Source organism: Nanorana parkeri, unplaced genomic scaffold (assembly GCF_000935625.1).
Source record: "Nanorana parkeri isolate BGI_ZX_2015 unplaced genomic scaffold, ASM93562v1 scaffold295, whole genome shotgun sequence".
NCBI classification, from domain to species: Eukaryota; Metazoa; Chordata; class Amphibia; order Anura; family Dicroglossidae; genus Nanorana; species Nanorana parkeri.
The window spans coordinates 379,215-398,157 of NW_017306563.1; the positions used below are offsets into that span (position 1 = coordinate 379,215).

An 18,943-nucleotide genomic window follows, 5' to 3' on the forward strand; every position below is an offset into this window, starting at 1 on the left:
ACTGGAACGCAGGCATGTGCCTCGGTTCCGGGTGCAGGCGATCGCATTGTGGGTGAGCTAAAGCAGAGACACCGGCACTCCAAATTTGCAAAATACGTCTATTTATTGACGTGCATCGTGGTAAAAAACAACAAACGTTTCGGGGTCACAAAGGATCCCCTTCATATGTATGTTTTACCTGATGAAGGGGATCCTTTGTGACCCCGAAACGGCTGCCACCCGTTGACTACCGCAGCACCCAGTTCTTGAAGGGATTCACGCGGTCAGGAGTGCGATGGGACCATGGACTCTCCGCATTGTGGGTGAGGGGCCTGCCTGCGGTGGCTGGCTGCGGTGCCATTGACTTTAATGCACAGCCACGCCATCTCCCACCACTGAATGCAGGTGTTTTTTTCGTTGGTAGATGTCAAGGAGCTCGTCATTTGAAAAGTAAATCTCCAGATGAAAAATTGTGGGCGCCCCTGGCTTAGGTCCTCCAGCCCCTTCATTAGTTTAGTTGCTTGCCTTCTTCTGACAATGCTGGTTACTTGGCTATCTCTGGTTTCAGTGTTTACAGCTGGACTCCAAGCAGACATTAAAAACCCCAATAAATGCAGTTATGTATGTAATTACATTGTAACACAATAGGTAAGGTAGAAGAAAAAAAAAGACAGGGCATCAATTTCACTCACCTCATAGTTCTAGCCGACCTGTGACAATGAGACTGTCACAGGTCGGCTCAGTAGATTGGGAGGTGAGCGAACACATACCGGCGTTCACTCACTTCTCGATCCTGTCACAGCTCTCTGCCGTGACAGGGGAGTGGCTGGATTCCCCCCTCCCCGATCCGCCAGCGCTGACTGGCGGATCGAACAGGGGGAGGGTACAGCTGGCTCTGCCTCTAGATAGGCAGAGCCAGCTGTCACTCACATAGCTGGGCGGATCCAGACATAATTGTTGGGATCCGCTTCAGCTGCGGCGTCGCAGTAGCTCGCGGTATACTGTGGTCTCTTCACCGCTCGGCCTTAGTTCTGTGACAGCGGCTCCGTCCTCCTCCGCCGTGGGCTGCAGCGGTTCTTTCACTTCTCCTCGGAAATCCGCTGCATACAGATGGGGAGAGCAGCGGGGATCCAGAGAAGCACCACGGGCGGGAGGAGAGGCCATCGTGATCTACCACTGATCGATACGCGATCGACCTTTTATGGGCACCCCTGACCTAAGCTATGAGACAAGGTTACTAAATTTAAACTTGTTCACGCTGGAAGTTAGGAGACTAAGCGGGGACATGATTTTGATGTACAAAATGTTCAGTGGTGATGGCAACATCAGCAATAAACTATTTACATTGAACTCCATAACAAAGACTAGAGGCCACCTCCTAAAATTGGTGGAGAAAAGATTTAACCACAAGGGGCGTAGGCGCTACTTTTCAGTTAGAGTCTGGAACTCACTGCCACAAGCAGTGGTATCAGCTGAAAGTGTTGAATCATTCCAGAAGCATTTAGATATCTTCCTCAGAGACCGTAACATACAGGGGTACAGGTACTCTTAAAAACAAGATCACACAGGGGCTCGTATATACACAATCACACACAGAGACACAAAGGTTGATCTTGATGGACCTGTGTCTTTATTCAACCTCAAATACTACAGTCTCCATGTAGGCTCAGTACAGTTTTCCTTTGCTGCCCAGGATCAGGCCGGGTTCTCTTCCTGTGATCATGGTATAGCTTATATATTGTGCTTGCCTATGCTGTTTGTGTTAGCATCTCCATCTGCAACGTTTTTAGTGCGAACTGAAGACGAGTGAGCAAGCGGAGTAAGTGTTCTCTCTGTGAGCTGAATCAGTAGGCCTGGATATGTCACCGACTGACGAGAGGAGGAAATGTAGGTCAGACATCAAGGGAAGCAATCAGGATACAGAGTCAGACACTAATCCCTGGAAGTGTCTGTGCCGGGTGTCTGCATATGTGCACTATGCGGAATGTAATACTATGTGTCTGCTATGCACACGCTCTGGTATGTTGTGTGACATTGTCACTAGCTGTATAGCTTGCTGTCTGTTTTGATTATTGCCTGTGCTTGTGTAATTATACGTTTAGCTGCAGCGTGTGACTGGTGTGCGCACATTCTTTTAAGCCAGTGTGGCATTCCAAGTCGTAATTGCAGGAATCCAAATCTTCCACCCGTACAGTTTTTTCCCTGTTGCTGTATGCTTCAGTTTTTCCACTTAAGTGTATAGTCTCCCGCATGTGTCATCATTCATGGAGGGACTTGGCTTCTCCCTGCTCTCAACCTTTTAGGGATAATAAAACTGCCTTTTTGCACTGATGTCTGGGTATGCCGAGTGCTTTACAGTCCCAGTCCATGTATGTCTCGGACTTTTCTGCGTCTGTCTTTTGAACTTGGTCTAGGGAGTTTATTGTAAAATTGCAAATCTAAGCTGCAGTTTGTACAGCCTTTCTCAACTAGGGTTCCGTGGTATCCTGGGGTTTCTCTAGACTCTAGAGCAGTGGTTCTCAACCTGTATAACCTCAGGACCCGCATTTGTCCTCGGTCATTAAAGTGACATTAAACCCTCAGATTTTTTAACATAAACCAATACTGTAATGTGTGCCTTACTGTAATCCATGGTTGTTTCCCTTCTCTTTGCTGCTCTTCCTTTTAAATCCTCATGTCTTCTCATGCTTGGGAAGAACTTCCTTTTTCAGCTCAGGGCCTCTTCCTGTAGTGCTGGCTCAGGTTACAAGCCTATACAAACGTATACACAGACACCGTGTATCAATTCCTGAGACAAGGCAGTCTGCTGCAAAACAGAAGTTCTGCAGAGCATGAGAACAGATACAGATTTAAAAGGAAGAGCAGCAAAGAGAAGGGAAACAACCATGGATTACAGTAAGGCGCACATTACAGTATTGTTTTATGTTAAAAAAATCTGAGGGTCTCTTCTCTCTACTGTCTCCACTTTGAGACACAGAAACACTCTCCTGATTCTGGAGGACAAGCGATTTTTGACGACTCTGTATATCTGCTCTAAAGATATTCTACATTATCGCTTTCCTCTTATGTTGTTTACTCATTGGCCAGCATTTAAGGTGGCCATCGCAAGTTAGTTTACACTGTTACGATGTTACATAAATATATACATCAACAATATTTTCACATGTAACCAGAATGTATGGTTATGATGATGTTTTATTGTAATAAAACCTGAAAACCAATAAAATCTTTTGAAAAGTAAAAAAATCTGAGGGTTTAATGTCACTTTAAGGCTGGGTTCACACCTGGGCATTTTCAGCGCTGATCGAAGTGCTGACAAACGCTCAAGAACTGAAATCCTATTAATCCCTATGGGCATTGTTCCCACCTGGGCGTGTTTCAGCACGATTTGTTGATTTCAGCGCGTATCCATTGGTATTCCCGAGTGTGGCTCGGGGTTAAGGTTCCGTCCCTTGCGAGCGTCCGCGCCGCAGGGGGCGGAACCGGCGGGAGGTTTAAAAGTGAGAAAAAAAGGAAAAAATCATATCGCCAGGGAGGTTAAAAAACGAGCGTTTCATTGGACAAAAAAAACGTGCTTCAAACGCAAGGGCAAAAACATGCATACAACGCGCCTATTAGGAATGGCCAGGTGGGAACCCAGCCTAAGTCACGGCCCAAGTGGCACTGCAATGGAATGTACGGCATTCCGGTACCACGTGTTCCGGTGCAGGCGGGAGGTGCATTTCGGGTGCAATTTAAATGAATGGCAATGCTCCTCCCACACCAGAACGTACGGCAAGTAAGTGCGATTGCATTGTACAGTGCTTTAATCACATGTGACTGTGTGACACACTCAGAGATTCTCACACACACATATACACTCCAAAAAGATCCACCCAGTCTCCCTATCTTACGAGAACTGGAGTAGATCCTCAGTCTAGGGTCCAATGTGGGCTGCTGTGCTGTAATGGAGCTCCATCAATATGTGCATTGCTTGTACAGCTCACTTGTGCACCCTGTCGAGGTGCCGGGAGCCAGAATGTGACATCACTCCGGTCCCGCCACCTCTACAAGGCACATGAGGGAGCTGTAAGCTATGCACGTATGGATGGAGCTCCCTCACGGCCATACCCCCAGCACATTGAGGAACCTGGCCTTGGGGCAGCAGAGAGAGTAAATCCGGCCCTGGTTATCCCTAGACCAGCACTGGACAAATCCCAGGTAGCCAAGGTACCTTACAAATTACAGCTGGTACCTAACTTTTGAGGTTTTCTCTAGTTGTTGTTGTCAATGGACTAGCGCCTAAAAAAAAAAAGAATCCTACTGGCTCCTGGATTCCATTTTAACTTGTTCACCCCTGCCCTGGACCATTAAAGTCAATGAGATGTACGGACACAATCCAACCTCCCAAAGGTTTGTGTGATGCTCGGAGTAAGTGGGGTCATGGTAGTGTTTACAAGCTCTGGGTAGCAGAAGTGAAAAAGAATTGGCAGGACAGTGGATCTTTTGAGGAACGTGCACTTATCCCTTCAAGTGGCTATTTGTCTTTATATTAATACATTTACTAACAATGAAGGTTAAAAAAAAAAACATTTGGCATGCCAGGTTTATTTAAAATGGAAGGTGAGCCACAGATCAATACAAGTGTTCGTTGGCAAGGAAAGGCCTGTCACATTCATACTTATGTCTAGTGCATCCGTGGGAACTTTTTTAATTGATTGTATAAATTCACGGCCAGATCTATTCAGGTTCCATCCTTTGTAGACTGAAATAGCTCTTCTCTACAAGTATATTCTCTAGGGAAGTCTTTCTCAACCAGGGTGCCATGTGGTTTTGTCAGGGGTGCCTCACATTTTCACACTGAGTCATTCATTTGCATAGTGCAGGCGGGCCGGTGAAGAGGGGGACTCTGATGAGAAGCTTGATGTGAACCATGTTGATGTGAATGGGGGGGGGGCTCGATTATAAAAATTGGACTCCGATGTGAAAGGTGGGACTCTGCTATAAAAGGGAGAAGCCTGTGTCATTTTTTTTTTTTTTGTTGCATGGGGTTCAATCTTTAAATCCATACCAGACCCCTACCTAAGATAAGGTTCTGGATGTTGGGGAGGAGCACCACATCCTTTTATATATTTACATTTTACACGGAGGTGCCTCTAGATTTTGCATACTTTTAAAGGGTGCCATGACAGGAAAAAGGTTGAGAATGCTGCTCTACAGTAGTACGTTTCATGACATTGATCGACCATATGTAGGATCGGAGGGTTGGTTACTTATTTGCTACAGTGATCCCAGAATTTGTAAGAGAGGTCGTCAGGCTGCTTTTTGAACTGCACGGCTGTAATTCAGTGTGTAGCCGGTGTCTCTTTTAATTTCTGTGAATATTAACCTATTTATTTTATTCTTTTATTTCCATAGGTTCCTCTTGTCTGGTGGGTTACAAGAAGACCCCCCCACCGGTGCCCCCTCGCACCACCTCCAAACCCTTTATATCTGTGACTGTACAAAGTAGTACAGAGTCTGCCCAGGACTCTTACCTGGATGCACAGGAGGGGCAGAGCGAAGGCAACAGCCAGTCGGGGCTCAGCACCTCCACCGAGAGTCTTGAGAGTACCCGTGCACCCAGCGTAACCCGTGTTTGCCCCCTGACCCCCATCAGGCAAATACCCCCCGAGGTCCCCCCCAAAAATGCGGCTGTAAAAATTGTCAGAGAAGAGCCTCGTGCCCCAGAACCCCTCCCAAAACGGAAACTGTCCTCCATTGGAATTCAGGTGAGCAACCCATGTGTGACGTTGCACAAAGTTATCCTAGAATCACCGGTATTTTATAATGATAAGTAATACATTGTTAAAAATGTTGACACTTCATGTGAGAAAAACTGTTTTGCTCACCACAAACCTTCAGATCTTTCCTTTGGTACTGTTAGCAAATTCTTCAGAAAAGGGCCATGGTTGTGAGACAATGCATTCCTCAGTTAAACAATGGTTTGTCAATGGTGCCTGCAGAGTCACTGGATTGTTTCCAACTGCTGCTCCGATGTTCATTTCCATGAATGTTTTCAGTGTTCGTAAAGTGTATCTGAACCCTAAAGCAAAAATGTAATTATATTGCAGCTTACCAGTCCTTACATGTGGTCCCTGCATTTATTGTAGTGAACCTGCCAGTAACACTGTCCTAGGATGACAATGCTTACTTATTGTACTGGATCTGAGGAGAAGCGTCATTGTAATACTAGGATAGTTTCTTTGTTAGAACTACAGAACGCCTCAACCTTTTCTTATTTCCATAACAAGGTGTTCTGTAGATCAAAGGGAACTTGGACACAAGATAATAGTGCTTAATATTAGAGGTGCACCAAAATTGGAATTTTCCGACCGAAAATAGAAAATTTGTCAGATTAAAACTGAAAATAATTACTTTTTCTAACTTTTTTTTTTAATATTTTATTTTTATTCTTTTTTGTTTTTTTACTTTACTGTTGGGGGCTTTGGGGAAGTATCAGGGGACTAAACAGACCCCTGATATTTCCTTTTTGAAACAGAAAAAGCGATTGAGAATACTCAATTCCTAAATTATTATACAGGACTTGTATAGCGCCAACAGTTTGTGCAGCGCTTTACAACATAGGGAAGACATTATAATTGGAATACAATTCAATACACAATGGTAAGGAGGGCCCTGCCTGTGAGGGCTTACAATCTAAGATCTCTTTTTCTGAAGCCCCCGTTATGAATGAACAGGAAGCCTCTATACTGAGTGCTCCTGTCCATTCATAAACTGTGGACACAATAACTCGTACTATATCTACAATCATGAATGAACAGGAAGTGATGTAGATCACTTCCTGTTCATTCATAATTGGGGACATTGTAACTGCTCTCCATCTTGACTCCTTCGGCTGTCACAGAAGGCAGAGTGGGCGGTGCGGGGAGGAGAGCTCGGCCTCCTGTGACATGACTGACCGCTGACTCCTCCCCCGCACTGTGAGAGCTGTCTACTCCCTGCTCTCTATCCTGAGTCTCTGTCTGTCACAGGAGGCACTGCAGCAGGAGAGCTCAGCCTCCTGTGACACAGACCGCTGACAGCGCTCTTCTTCCTGCCCAGCTCGGCCTTCTGAAGGTTTCTTTCCTCCCCACTAGACACTGCTCTGTGTCAGGGGGACACAGAGCATCACCCAGCGGTGAGGAGAGAAACTATGGATGCACTGCAATTTCAACCGGAAAATGGTACTTTTGGCATTTCGCCCAAAGTACCATTTTCGGCCGATATGTTTCAGCGGATGAAATTTCAGTGCATCCCTACTTAATATAACACCGTGGAGTCCACAGGAAAGAGGGCAGCACTGGATCTCTGGCAGGATCAACAGCTATTTTTTGCACTTATTTAAAGTTATAACAAAGTACTCTCAATTATAAATTTACCAGACCAAAAAAGAGCAAATAACAGTTGTGTTCTGGTTTACTTACACTTTAAAGAGTTGTTCCATCCAAATCTGATACTTTAAGTTTGGTAGTTGCCAAAGAGCTTGTGCTAAGGGCTCATTTGTGTCTAGATGCTAAAAAAAGCATCTCGAGTGTCTCTCCCTGTCTGCTGTACCAGTCTAAGGATCCTGGTGTCATCATGCTCTGTACACTGTGCATAGACAAGAGGACGCCATGAGCAATCCATCTGTGCAGCGGAGGAGTAGACACACTTTAGTGATCGCAGAAGCAGGGAGCCGGCTCGGATGGTCTGGTATGTATTTATTTATTTTTTAAGTTTGCACCTAGAAAAATGCGAGCACTTGACCCTTGCAGTGCAGGGGTAGCCCCACTGCAAGGGTTAATCCATTTTTAAACTGGAGTTCTTCTTTAATACAGCTGTTTGGGGATCTATTGCTCTGAACAAATGTTTAGAAATTACCTTCTGTTTACAGCGTGTGCGCACACCAGACACGCACGATGCCGTGATTGTGCTGTCTCTACACTTTTAAGTGCCACTTAAAGTGATATTAAAGCCCCCTCCTTTTTTAAAAAAAATATTTCCTACAAGGAGACCGATCTTTGATTTGAGGTTGTTGCTTTTTTTCTTTAAAAGTTTTTAATTCCTCGTTTTCTAGTGGGTCCCAGGAAAGATCTTCCCCCCGCCCCCTGCACGGGTGCCTCCTTCGGTTAATGGAGGCACTCGTGCGCGCTCGTGGCTCTGTGCGTCCATAGACACACACAGCCCTGTGGCAGACCACGCCCCTCCTCTCTGCCCAACAGTTTGATTGATAGCAGAAGGAGCCTATGGCTCCTTTGCCATCAGTATCCTCCCCCTGCAACCAGGAAGTTCAGGGAACGGAGGATCGCTTCGGGATCTCCCAGAGACACAGAAAGAAACCTGCTGTCACTTGCCTGCAACAGACTTCTATTGCACAGAAATCCTCTTCTTGTTACATACATGTAGAGCAGTGGCTGTCAATGTACAAGGTGTAGGGGGCCTCAACTGTAGCCCCTGACAGCTCAAAAGGGCCGTACTTAGTATTCAATATATGACAGAATACTGTCAAGGCTTCAGACCTACTAGAGGAGACAATGCGAAATTGGAGACATGCAGTGGGTGGTTGGGAGAGTGAAGGCTCACTGCAGGAGATTGAGAGGTACTGGGGACATAAGCCTGCTACAGATCACTGCCCATATTCTTATTATACAGGATTTATATAGCGCCAACAGTTTGCACAGCGCTTTATAATATAAGGAAGACATTACAGTTACAATACAATTGGAAAGAAGATGGCTAGGAGGGTTGGGCACCAGTGATGTAGAGAGACTAGATGCAGTAATACCGTATAAGCCATTAGTCATTTTTTTCATAGACAGATCCAAGAATTTACTGTAGGTGAACTAGTTCCAATGTGGAACAGTATAGTATGCCTTGCAACCATGTCAGGTATGTATAACTTTAAAATGTCATTACAATGATGTGTTGTATAAGACTAGCCTACCCGTGTATGCGATACATATTTGCGATCGCATCGCTGCTTGACATTGTGATATTTGTAGAATGTTATCAGTAGTACATCCAGTGTTTGTGAATACCTTGCTCAGTGTAATTCTCTTTACATCAGGTGGATAGTGTACAACCAGTGCCTGTCCCTGAGCCCCCCCCTCCTGCCAGATTTCAGTCCATCGGGGTCCAGGTGGAAGAAGAGTGGAGGTAAGCTTTGAGAAACCTTTATTGGGTGTTGGAATGATTGCACAAAAGGCCCAGGTTCCATTTACAAAGCTTACACCCCAGGGGAAGGTGCTTTATTCTCTAAAGAGTGACAGCTATTTCAGCTGATTTTTCATAACAGTGCTAAAGTTCACCTTTTAGGTGTTACACTTCAGATCTCTCCCTGTGTCCCCATGCAGCCCCTCGGGTCATAGGCCCAGTCTCTTGGGTCACAAGGACTGCAATACATCAAACCACACCACACAAACGTTTATAACCAGTCTGTAGGGGTAGATGCTTGGCTAAAGGGTGATGCCGTGCAGATTCAGACATTGGAACAAAGCCATCACTCCAACTGAACTTCCAAAATGACTGGAAGGAACATCACTGTGTCATGGGTGCACAGACCCTCTTTGTCAAGGTGGCAAACAGAGATCATTTGTCAGCTTGAAAAAGAGGGCCTGTGTACCCTTTAAACGTTGGTGTTTTTTCTGATATGGGACTTCAGTAAGCAGTCGGTTTGGAAGTTCAGTTGGGGTGCTGGCTTTTTTCTCTGTCTGTACACAGGACCTGACCTTCACTCCATGTCTTCTATGGAGTTCAGATTTGAGGCAAGATCTGCCTGCCAAAATGCCAGAGATTTGTCCCATAGACATGCAATCTGCTACTGCTGCACTGAGCAGGGTTTGTTTAATCGCAGGAAAGAGCAACCAGACACCCCATGTGCTGCCCTTGTGGAAACAGGAGCGTTAAAAGAGAACTATGGGGTAAGTGCTTATCCCCATAGTTCTCTTAAGGGTCACGGGAGGATATATACTAACCTCCTCCCGTGACCCAAAGCTCAGTATATCGCAAGCTACAGCTCGTGGTAAACTGAGACCACCGCAGCCGGGACGGATCCCGAGTGACAGTTGGCTCCGCCTCCCCGTCTGTTCCGCCAGTCGGTGCTGGAGGATCGGAGAGGGGAGGGGGGAATCCCTGCGGGGAGCGGTGACTGACAGTCACGGATCTCTGCAGGATGATGATCGAGAAGTGAGCGAGCGACGGTATGTGTTCACACGATCTATTGAGCCGACGTGTGACAGTTTCATTGTCACACGTCGGCTCGAACTATGAGGATGAGTGATTTTCACTCACCTCATAGTTCTCCTTTAAGTCTAACCATTCTGACTCTGCTTTTCTTAAAAGCAACCTGTCAGCTGTAGATGCCTATTATATTTGTCAGCCGGAATAACCTCTTCTACGCATTGCCTGACTGCAGAGATAACTCCCACTTTTGCTAATACTATGTTCAGTGAGAGTGCCCTTGTTGGCCACTTAGGTATTTTTATTGGCAGCAGGATGGCAGCGGGGCTTAGTTTTGAAGTCACCTAAGCCCAAGCTCGCACTTGTGATGGACTACAATCTCATGTTTAGTTTACTAATTTGCATTGAAATTGTAGTCCATCCCGGGAGTGAGCTAGGAGCGGTGGCTACTTTACAACACACACAGGGACCATGGGAAACAAAAGTAGCCCCCCTCCAGAAGGAAGGACAGTGGCAGCACCAAATCAGAGATGATTTGAGAGCTCTACAGCCAAGTGGTACACAAATAAGATACATTGTTGTTATTAGTCAAGGTATGTGAATGCATTTTTAAGATTTAACTCCGGAGTTTAGTGTCACTTTGAAGGTCTTATTGTTTATAGTTAGAGGTCTAAAGAGCTCTGCTAGAACCATAGAGGAAGACTGGAATTCTAACATCATTGAGCCATTTTGTATCTCACTTTCGTTTTAGCCTTTTTTCTGTTCTTATGGAGGCAGGTGGCCTATTCTAAGGGTATGAAAGCAAATTTCAGCACTGATACCCAAACATCTAGATACTGCTGTTGGTTAATATAAGAGATCCATCCCTCTGCAGATGCTCAGATCTTATTTTATCTCCCGAACAGGAATAGCCGCTCCAGCAGCATGACATCCAAGCAAGAAACGGACTCTGACACCCAGGAGCCCAGCAATTCATCTGACAAGAGCGTTCCAGACTGCCCGCCACCCCGCCAGCCTACTCCAGGCCCTCCGGTACCCCTCCCTAAAAAGCACCTCTCCTATGGAGATGGTGGGGAAATGGAGGCATCCGCCCTTCCTCCTCCTGACCCTTGGCTGGACTCTGCAGCCTCCCCCCCTTCTTCAGAGCCGGCCCAGACAGGGGCTTGCCGCAGGGATGGACATTGGTTCCTGAAGCTCTTGCAGGCTGAGACAGAAAGACTCGAGGGCTGGTGCAAACAGATGCAGAAGGAGACCGGGGACAACAACCGTTGTGAAGAAGGTATGTACCATTCCATCTGATCATGCACGTGTCATAGTCCTCCAGTGCAGTGGAATGAACGCGGTCTGGAATTCTTCACCTTGGGTTTGCCAGGAGAGTGAATAATAAAAGGAAAAATTTTAACTTTAACTTAATTTACTTTTCAATGATTTGGAGATGCCAATATTTTGATGACCATCTGCACCCAAAACTGGTTGTTCTGTTCTGCATAATGGCTGCCATGCAGAATTACGTACCAATGTATTGCATCTCTGGAAAAATAGCACCACCCAAAGCCCCATGTGTGGATGTAGGGTGGAGACAGAAATTATCATAGAAAGCTCACTGTTTCTTCAGTGCACCCCTGCCCAAGTGAAATGTCAGGTTTGCTTGGAACTGGCCTACCCATTACCTATATTGTATAACTATACCTCTACCTGTTTGGTAATTACTCTATATCATTTTCATAACACAAATCTCACTACCGAAATTTCTAAAGCACAATAAAAGTAAACCTGTGCTTGGGAAAGGTCAGAATAAAAAAAAAAATATTCACCTAAAGGGCACCTGTGGTCAAAAACTAAAAGTAAATCTGTATTTCTATATTGAATTTCCATAAGTTCTATCCCACTCCTAATACCCAGATCTAGAAGTTTGTAAACTTACTTATTGAAGGTGCCCATAGAATGGACTTCATCCATACACTGACACAGTTTCACTGAGCCATGCGAATATGCACTTGTGTCGCAACTCTAACTAAGCCTCCTATCTGAACTACAACTCAACGTCCGTCTGAGCAATGTTACATCATCATTGCTTGCCGGAAGCAATGCAGGATGGGTTATGTAGTCTTGAGAAATAAGAGATTGCATCACATCAATCAGCAGGGAAAGACATGCAAAGCACACTGGGAATCCAGGAAGTTGATGAAAGTGATGGGCAGACAGAAGGCAGCACTCACTACATAAAAGGGATTTGTTTTCAAGTAAATCTTGATTGCATTATATTGTAAAGCGCTGCACAGACGGATGGCGCTATATGAATCCATAATAATAATCAATATTGATAATATTGTTTAAAAAAAAACAGTATGTATTTCGATTATAGTGCGGATGTAATAATAGAATAGTATATGCTAGGACTTTGCAACTCCTAATAATATTAAGGTATATAATATAGAGTCTAATATTAAGGTATCTGCCCCTCCAACCCCCCCCTTTTCCCTCATCTGCCATGTACCAATGCTGCTGGCTGTGGATAAAAAGCAATGCATTGTGGGGTACAGAAAATAAGAATATGTCATCCACTAACAGGATGTCGACTTTTGGCTCTGTGCAGTCTTCTGGGAAAAGTCAGTGTATAAACTGAATACTGTTGCTATCGTTGCAAGTAAGAGAAACTGAATTATTTTGTAAGTAATATAAAATCATAGTTGGTATATTAGAATTGATAGGTGATCGATAACATGAAAAAATAAAATGCATTCTTTAGCAGAATGGGATTTTCCTTGAAATGTAATCACGTCTGCTCTCACACCTATACACCACCTATAGAACAATTTAACATTTTTACTATGGGCCTATTGATTTGGCAATACCTTTGTCATTACATAAGATCAAAAAGTTATATACACAGGTGAAACTCGAATAATTAGAATATCGTGCAAAGTTCATTTATTTCACTAATGCAACTTAAAAGGTGAAACTAATATATGAGATAGACTCATTACATGCAAAGCAAGATAATTCAAGCCGTGATTTGTCATAATTGTGGTGATTATGGCTTACAGCTCATGAAAACCCCAAGAACCCCAAATCCACAACCTCAAAAAAGTAGATTATTACATGCAATCAATAAAACGAGGATTGTACATAGAACAATATCGGACCTCTGAAAAGTACAAGCATGCATATGTACTCAGTACTTGGTTTGGGCCCCTTTTGCAGCACTTACTGCAATTACTTTTGCACGATATTCTAATTATTCGAGTTTCACCTGTATATCATTTATTTATTTTTAGGACAAACAAGACTTGCTTTTGGTGCTATTGTCTTTCAAAAGGATTTGATTTTTTTATGCAGACCATAGACAGAAGATATAACGAAACGTAAACAAAACAAATGAAAAAACCAGCAGGAAAATTATAGTTAAAAGAGAACTATGGGGTAAGTGTTTTTCCCCATAGTTCTCCTAAGGGTGACGGGAGGACATATACTAGCGTCCTCTCGTGACCCAAAGCTCAGTATATCACGAGCTACAGCTCGCGGTATACTGAAACCGACGCAGCCGGGACGGATCCTGACAATGCTGTCGAGATCCACCCAGCTGTGTGAGTGACAGCGGGCTCTGCCTATCTAGAGGCAGAGCTAGCTGTGCCCGCCCCCTCCCCTGTCTGTTCCTCCAGTCAGCGCTGAAGGATCGGAGAGGGGAGGGGGGAATCCCTTCAGGGAGCGGTAACTGACAGTCACTGCTCTCTGCAGGGAGATGATCGGGAAGTGAGCGAGCGACAGTAAGTGTTTGCTCACTTGCCGATCTATTGATCCGACGTGTGACAGTTTCATTGTCACACGTCGGCTCGACCTATGAGGATGAGTGATTTACACTCCCCTCATAGTTCTCCTTTTTAAAGTAGTATTCGTATTAAACTTTTTACAATAATTAATCCAGATCAAACAAATATACCTTACGCAGCAAAGTATTTCTTTATATTTTCACCCAAGCATTTACAGCGATCATATTTCCAAAAAGCTCAAACTCAGCTTGGCTTCCCTGAACTACCTGTCCAGTACAAGATCACAAGGCACAGAGCAATCTCCAGCAGCTGTCCATCTACTAGCTTGGAGGGAGGAGCGGGGAGATAGGAGCAGGGTTGTGGCTTGCCTTGCTTTGCATGTTTGTGGAGACACACACAGCTCACTAGCGGCCGCTATTACAGCCGCTGTATTTACACAGCAGTTCCCGGCTGTCATTTTGACAGCCTGGAATTGCCGGCAAGTGTGAGGTGGGAGCGGCAGAAGGACAGGACATATTCCACCCGCCCTGTGTACTTCAATAAGCTTTTCTGGGCTTGTGTAGTACATCCAACATCCACAACTGGTTAATTACACCCTCTTCCGTTTCTATCATCTCTTCTAATTCTAATCTAGAAACCCCGTGCATATTCTCAGCACTTAAGGAAAGCAATTACAATAAATAATGGACAGCAAGCTGGAAACGGCCCTTTTTTGTATTCAGCTTGTCTTTATTTATAGAATGCTGCCTAATGTCATTTACTTGTGAAGCTTTTGGAGGCCATTCTTACATTTCTCATCCAGTTGTTTGGATGGAAACACATATAAATGCATTCACGTACTTGTTGACCTGCTGCTTTAAAGGAGAACTATGGGGTAAGTGTTTTTCCCCATAGTTCTCCTAAGGATCACGGGAGGACATAAACTAGCGTCCTCCCGTCACCCAAAGCTCAGTATATCGCGGGCTACAGCTTGCGGTATACTGAGACTGCCGCAGCTGGGACGGATCCCGACATTACTGTCGAGATCCACCCAGCTGCGTGATTGGCAGCTGGCTCTGCCTATCTAGAGGCGGAGCCAGCTGTACCCGCCCCCTCCCCCGTCCGTTCCGCCAGTCAGCGCTGGAGAATCGGAGCGGGGAATCTCTGCAGGGAGCCGTGAGTGACAGTCACGACTCTCTGCAGGGAGATGAGCGAGCAACGGTATGTGTTCACTCACTTCCCGATCTGTTGAGCCGACGTGTGACAGTTTCATTGTCACACGTCGGCTTGAACTATGAGGTTGAGTGAAAACCACTCACCTCATAGTTCTCCTTTTTAAAGTATATCTAAACCTCAGAACAAAAATGTGATGGATTGCAGTCTACCAGTCCTTAGATGTGGTGGCTGCATTTGTTTTCGTCATAAAAGTGATATTAAAGTCCAAAAGATTTTTAGCTATTTCAAATGTTGATGACATCACTTACAATGGATGCTTCCCCTTGATGTTTAAAAATGTCAGCTTCCTGCAGAATCGCTGGTCCCCTGAGCACTAGTCCTAATATGTTTTAGGGTGGCTCCTTTCCCTTGCAGGGTCCTGTCGAGCCACCCTTGTGTGTGCATTGAGTATCATAACTGATGTGACTGCCAAATCCGTAGGCCCATAGAAATGAATGGGATGCAGAGATGTAATATTTGTGAACAGGATGTAATGAAAGCTGTGGTCCAGAGAAGGCTGCAGCTATCGTATGAAGAGCTTTCTGTATCTGAAGTCTACATTACTGTAAATAGGTTCAGGAGACTGATGAATAGTAGAATAGGCACCTTATACAAAATTGCACTTGTTTAAAGCAGAACTTAGTGTTCTGCTTTAAAGCACGCCTGTGCCCTTGCAAGGTAAAGCAGTAGGTTCACTTTATTGGTGACTTTCTCCCACTTGACAGCACTTGTGCTTAGTAATTACCCATTCAGATACCCAGTGCTGTCATATGGGGGTAGGGAAAGTCGGCTTTCTTTGCTCCCGGCGGCTATTTATTGCAATGGGGGAGAGGAAACAAGGTAAGTATAAGCATCTGTCATGGCCAGCGTTTAAGTGGGGCAGAGCAACGGGCTCACTTTAGGACTCATGCACATGGGCACATTGGTGATGCACACATAACATATGGGTGTACTGGGAAGCCACAGTGCTGGGCTCAAATGCCCATAGACATCAGTGGCTGTACGGGACTGTACGGCTGCTATATACCAGTACTTTTGTAAACTCGTGCATGCATACAAACGTATGCCCTGAACACTACATTTGGGACATGTTCCAGCACATGTGCAAGTTTAGGAAAGTACTGGTATATATACTGGCATACATTTAATGATGTCTATGGGCAGCACCTTTGGCTTCCTAGGTGGGGAAATACACCAGAATTTTCGTGTACGTCGCCTGTTTACATGAGGCCTTAACCTTAATTTGCCTACAGACATTAATGATCCAAAAGTCGGTTATTACAACAAGCGCCACCCTAGAAGGCTCAGCCAAGAGGTGACGGAGGGTTTTTAGATATACAGCCATAAATGGGTAGATTGGACAAATGTTTGCTAATGTCTGTAGGTATATGAATGCCCAATTCCATGCTACCACCCCCTTACTCACCCATATCCCAGAAAGAAAGGTCACAGAATGCAACTTTGTAATACAATTTACAGTATTCAGAAGGCCCCAAAAAATTAAAAAACATAACTTGCATAGTCACTGGGTTGGGGGGTAATTGGGGCAATAAATATGTTGCAACCAAGAATTGAGCTTAAAGAGACCCTGTCACCAACTTGAAATATTGCGGGTAAAAGCACAGAGAAGACAATGATTTTGAACGCTTGCATGCAGTGTTTTTTCTATCAATAATGTTTTATTCACTTGTGACTTAGAATTTCCTAGAATATTTGACTACTCCAGGAAAAGTCCATTCCCTAGCAAAGCTCCTTCCTTCCTTGCAGATCATAGCCCTCTGCTCTTCTAAGACTGTATAATTCCTGTATGTGCTGGCCCCGCTTCCTTACCTCCCAATATAACCTTTTAAGTAGCTTCCTGGGAAAGGAGCGAAGGGCAATACTGTAAAGCAGTGGTAGGCAAACTCCGGCTCTCCCATCAGTGATGAAACTACAAACCCCATTATGCATCTGCCTCTGGGAGTCATGCATGTGGCTGTTGGGGTCTTGCAATACCTAATGGGAGTTGGACCACAGCTGGGTGGGCCGAAAATTGCCTACCCCTGCTATAGAGTGTCACTCGGGAGGCTTTTACAGGTAATCACATGCTTGAAATACAGTACATTGAATGCACATACAATCTTATGGGGAGATTTTTCGATTAAAATAAAGGCCACAACCTAGAAAATTGAAATCCATGTCCTGCTAATGCAAACATAGCCAACAAGTAGTTAAATCTCTCAGTAGCGCAGAGATTTACTGACCCCGAGTCATTTTGGTTGTACACTGATCAGATGCTACAAGGGACAGTTTGCCAGCAGCCCAAATGGCAGAAGACTAGATTAATTATTACAGAGAAAAGCTTCTGGTTTATTTTGGTTCATTCTAACCCCTGCCTCTTGCTTACAGTGATCGGGAAGGTTCTCAGTGCCGTCGGCAGCGCACAGCTTCTAATGTCTCAGAAGTTCCAGCAGTTCCGTGGCCTGTGTGAGCAAAATCTGGTAAGAGAATCATGATCTGGAAGGTTTTTTTAGGTAACATGCATACACCAAATATTTTACTTTCTTACTTTCTTTAGTATCTACTGCAGGAGTGGGCAACCCCGGCCCTCCAGCTGTTGTGGAACTACAAGTCTTATGAGGTATTGCAAGGCTGACAGTTACAGGCAAGACTCCCAGAAGCATGTTGGGATCTGTAGTTAAAGCACAGCTGGAGGGCCAGAGTTGCTCACCCGTGGTTGGTCTGAGTCCTTATCTACTCAAACCAAAGCTAAAAAAAATTGTCATTCAAATCTGAACTTCAGGCAAACCAACTAAACACTCAGATGAAATACACACCTGCCAAAGGATTTGTATGTTGGTCCAATCAGCCCTGAGATTTATGCAGCTCTTCCACACAGCACAGCACTCTCTCTGGTAGAGACCAGATTTGTTCTACAGTGCTGCAGTTTAGTAACACTTACAGGTTTTGTCCCTCCTGCACTCTGACTGAGCAGAGATAGTCCATTCTAGGAGGACTTTCTGGGAGGAGTTAGGAGAGAACATTCTAGGAGGTGAAACAGGGAGGAGTTAGGAGAGGACATTCTACGAGGTATTATAAAAGGACATTCTAGGAGGTATTGGGAGAGGACATTCTAGGTGGAGTTATAAGAGGGCATTCTATGGGAACATTCTAGGAGGAGTTTTAAAAGGACATTCTAGGAAGTATTAGGAGAGGACATTCTAGGTGGAGTTATAAAAGGATATTCTGGGATGAGTTAGAAGAGGTCATTGTAGGAGGACATTCTGAGAAGGAGTTAGGAGAAGACATTCTGGGAGGAGTTAGGAGAAGACATTCTGGGAGGAGTTAGGAGAGGACATTCTGGGAGGAGTTAGGAGAGGACATTCTGGGAGGAGTTAGGAGAGGATATTCTGGGAGGAGTTAGAAGAGGTCATTGTAGGAAGACATTCTGGGGGAGTTAGGATAGGACATTCTGAGGAGTTGGGAGAGGACATTCTGGGAGGAGTTGGGAGAGGACATTCTGGGAGGAGTTGGGAGAGGACATTCTGGGAGGAGTTGGGAGAGGACATTCTGGGAGGATATTCTAGGAGGTGTTAGGAGATTCTAGGAGAAGTTGTTTAAAAGTTGAAATTCTTTTGGAATGTTTAACTTTTTCAGTTCTTTCGGAACCCAGTATGATAGAAATTATGGATCGGCCTTGCCAGTAAGAGTTTCAAATAATATTTCATATTTTCATTTTCTTTTTGTCATAAGTAGTGATGGGATGAAGCCCAGACTGCTTGATTTTGGTTTAGAAGATGGCTGAAAGTCACCATCAGAAGGATAAGCTTTGAGCTGCTAAG

At 44.8% G+C, this 18,943-nt stretch overlaps 1 protein-coding gene across 1 annotated transcript in view; it reads left to right on the top strand.

The window, feature by feature from the left end:
• Positions 1–18,943, top strand: part of DLGAP4 (DLG associated protein 4) — a 93,815-nt gene that overhangs the window by 61,268 nt on the left and 13,604 nt on the right. Inside the window, exons 7-10 of the mRNA XM_018557662.1 lie at positions 5,377–5,729; positions 9,047–9,135; positions 11,064–11,437; positions 17,511–17,602. Of these exons, the coding sequence (XP_018413164.1) occupies positions 5,377–5,729; positions 9,047–9,135; positions 11,064–11,437; positions 17,511–17,602 (908 nt within the window). The remainder of the gene's footprint in view (positions 1–5,376; positions 5,730–9,046; positions 9,136–11,063; positions 11,438–17,510; positions 17,603–18,943) is intronic.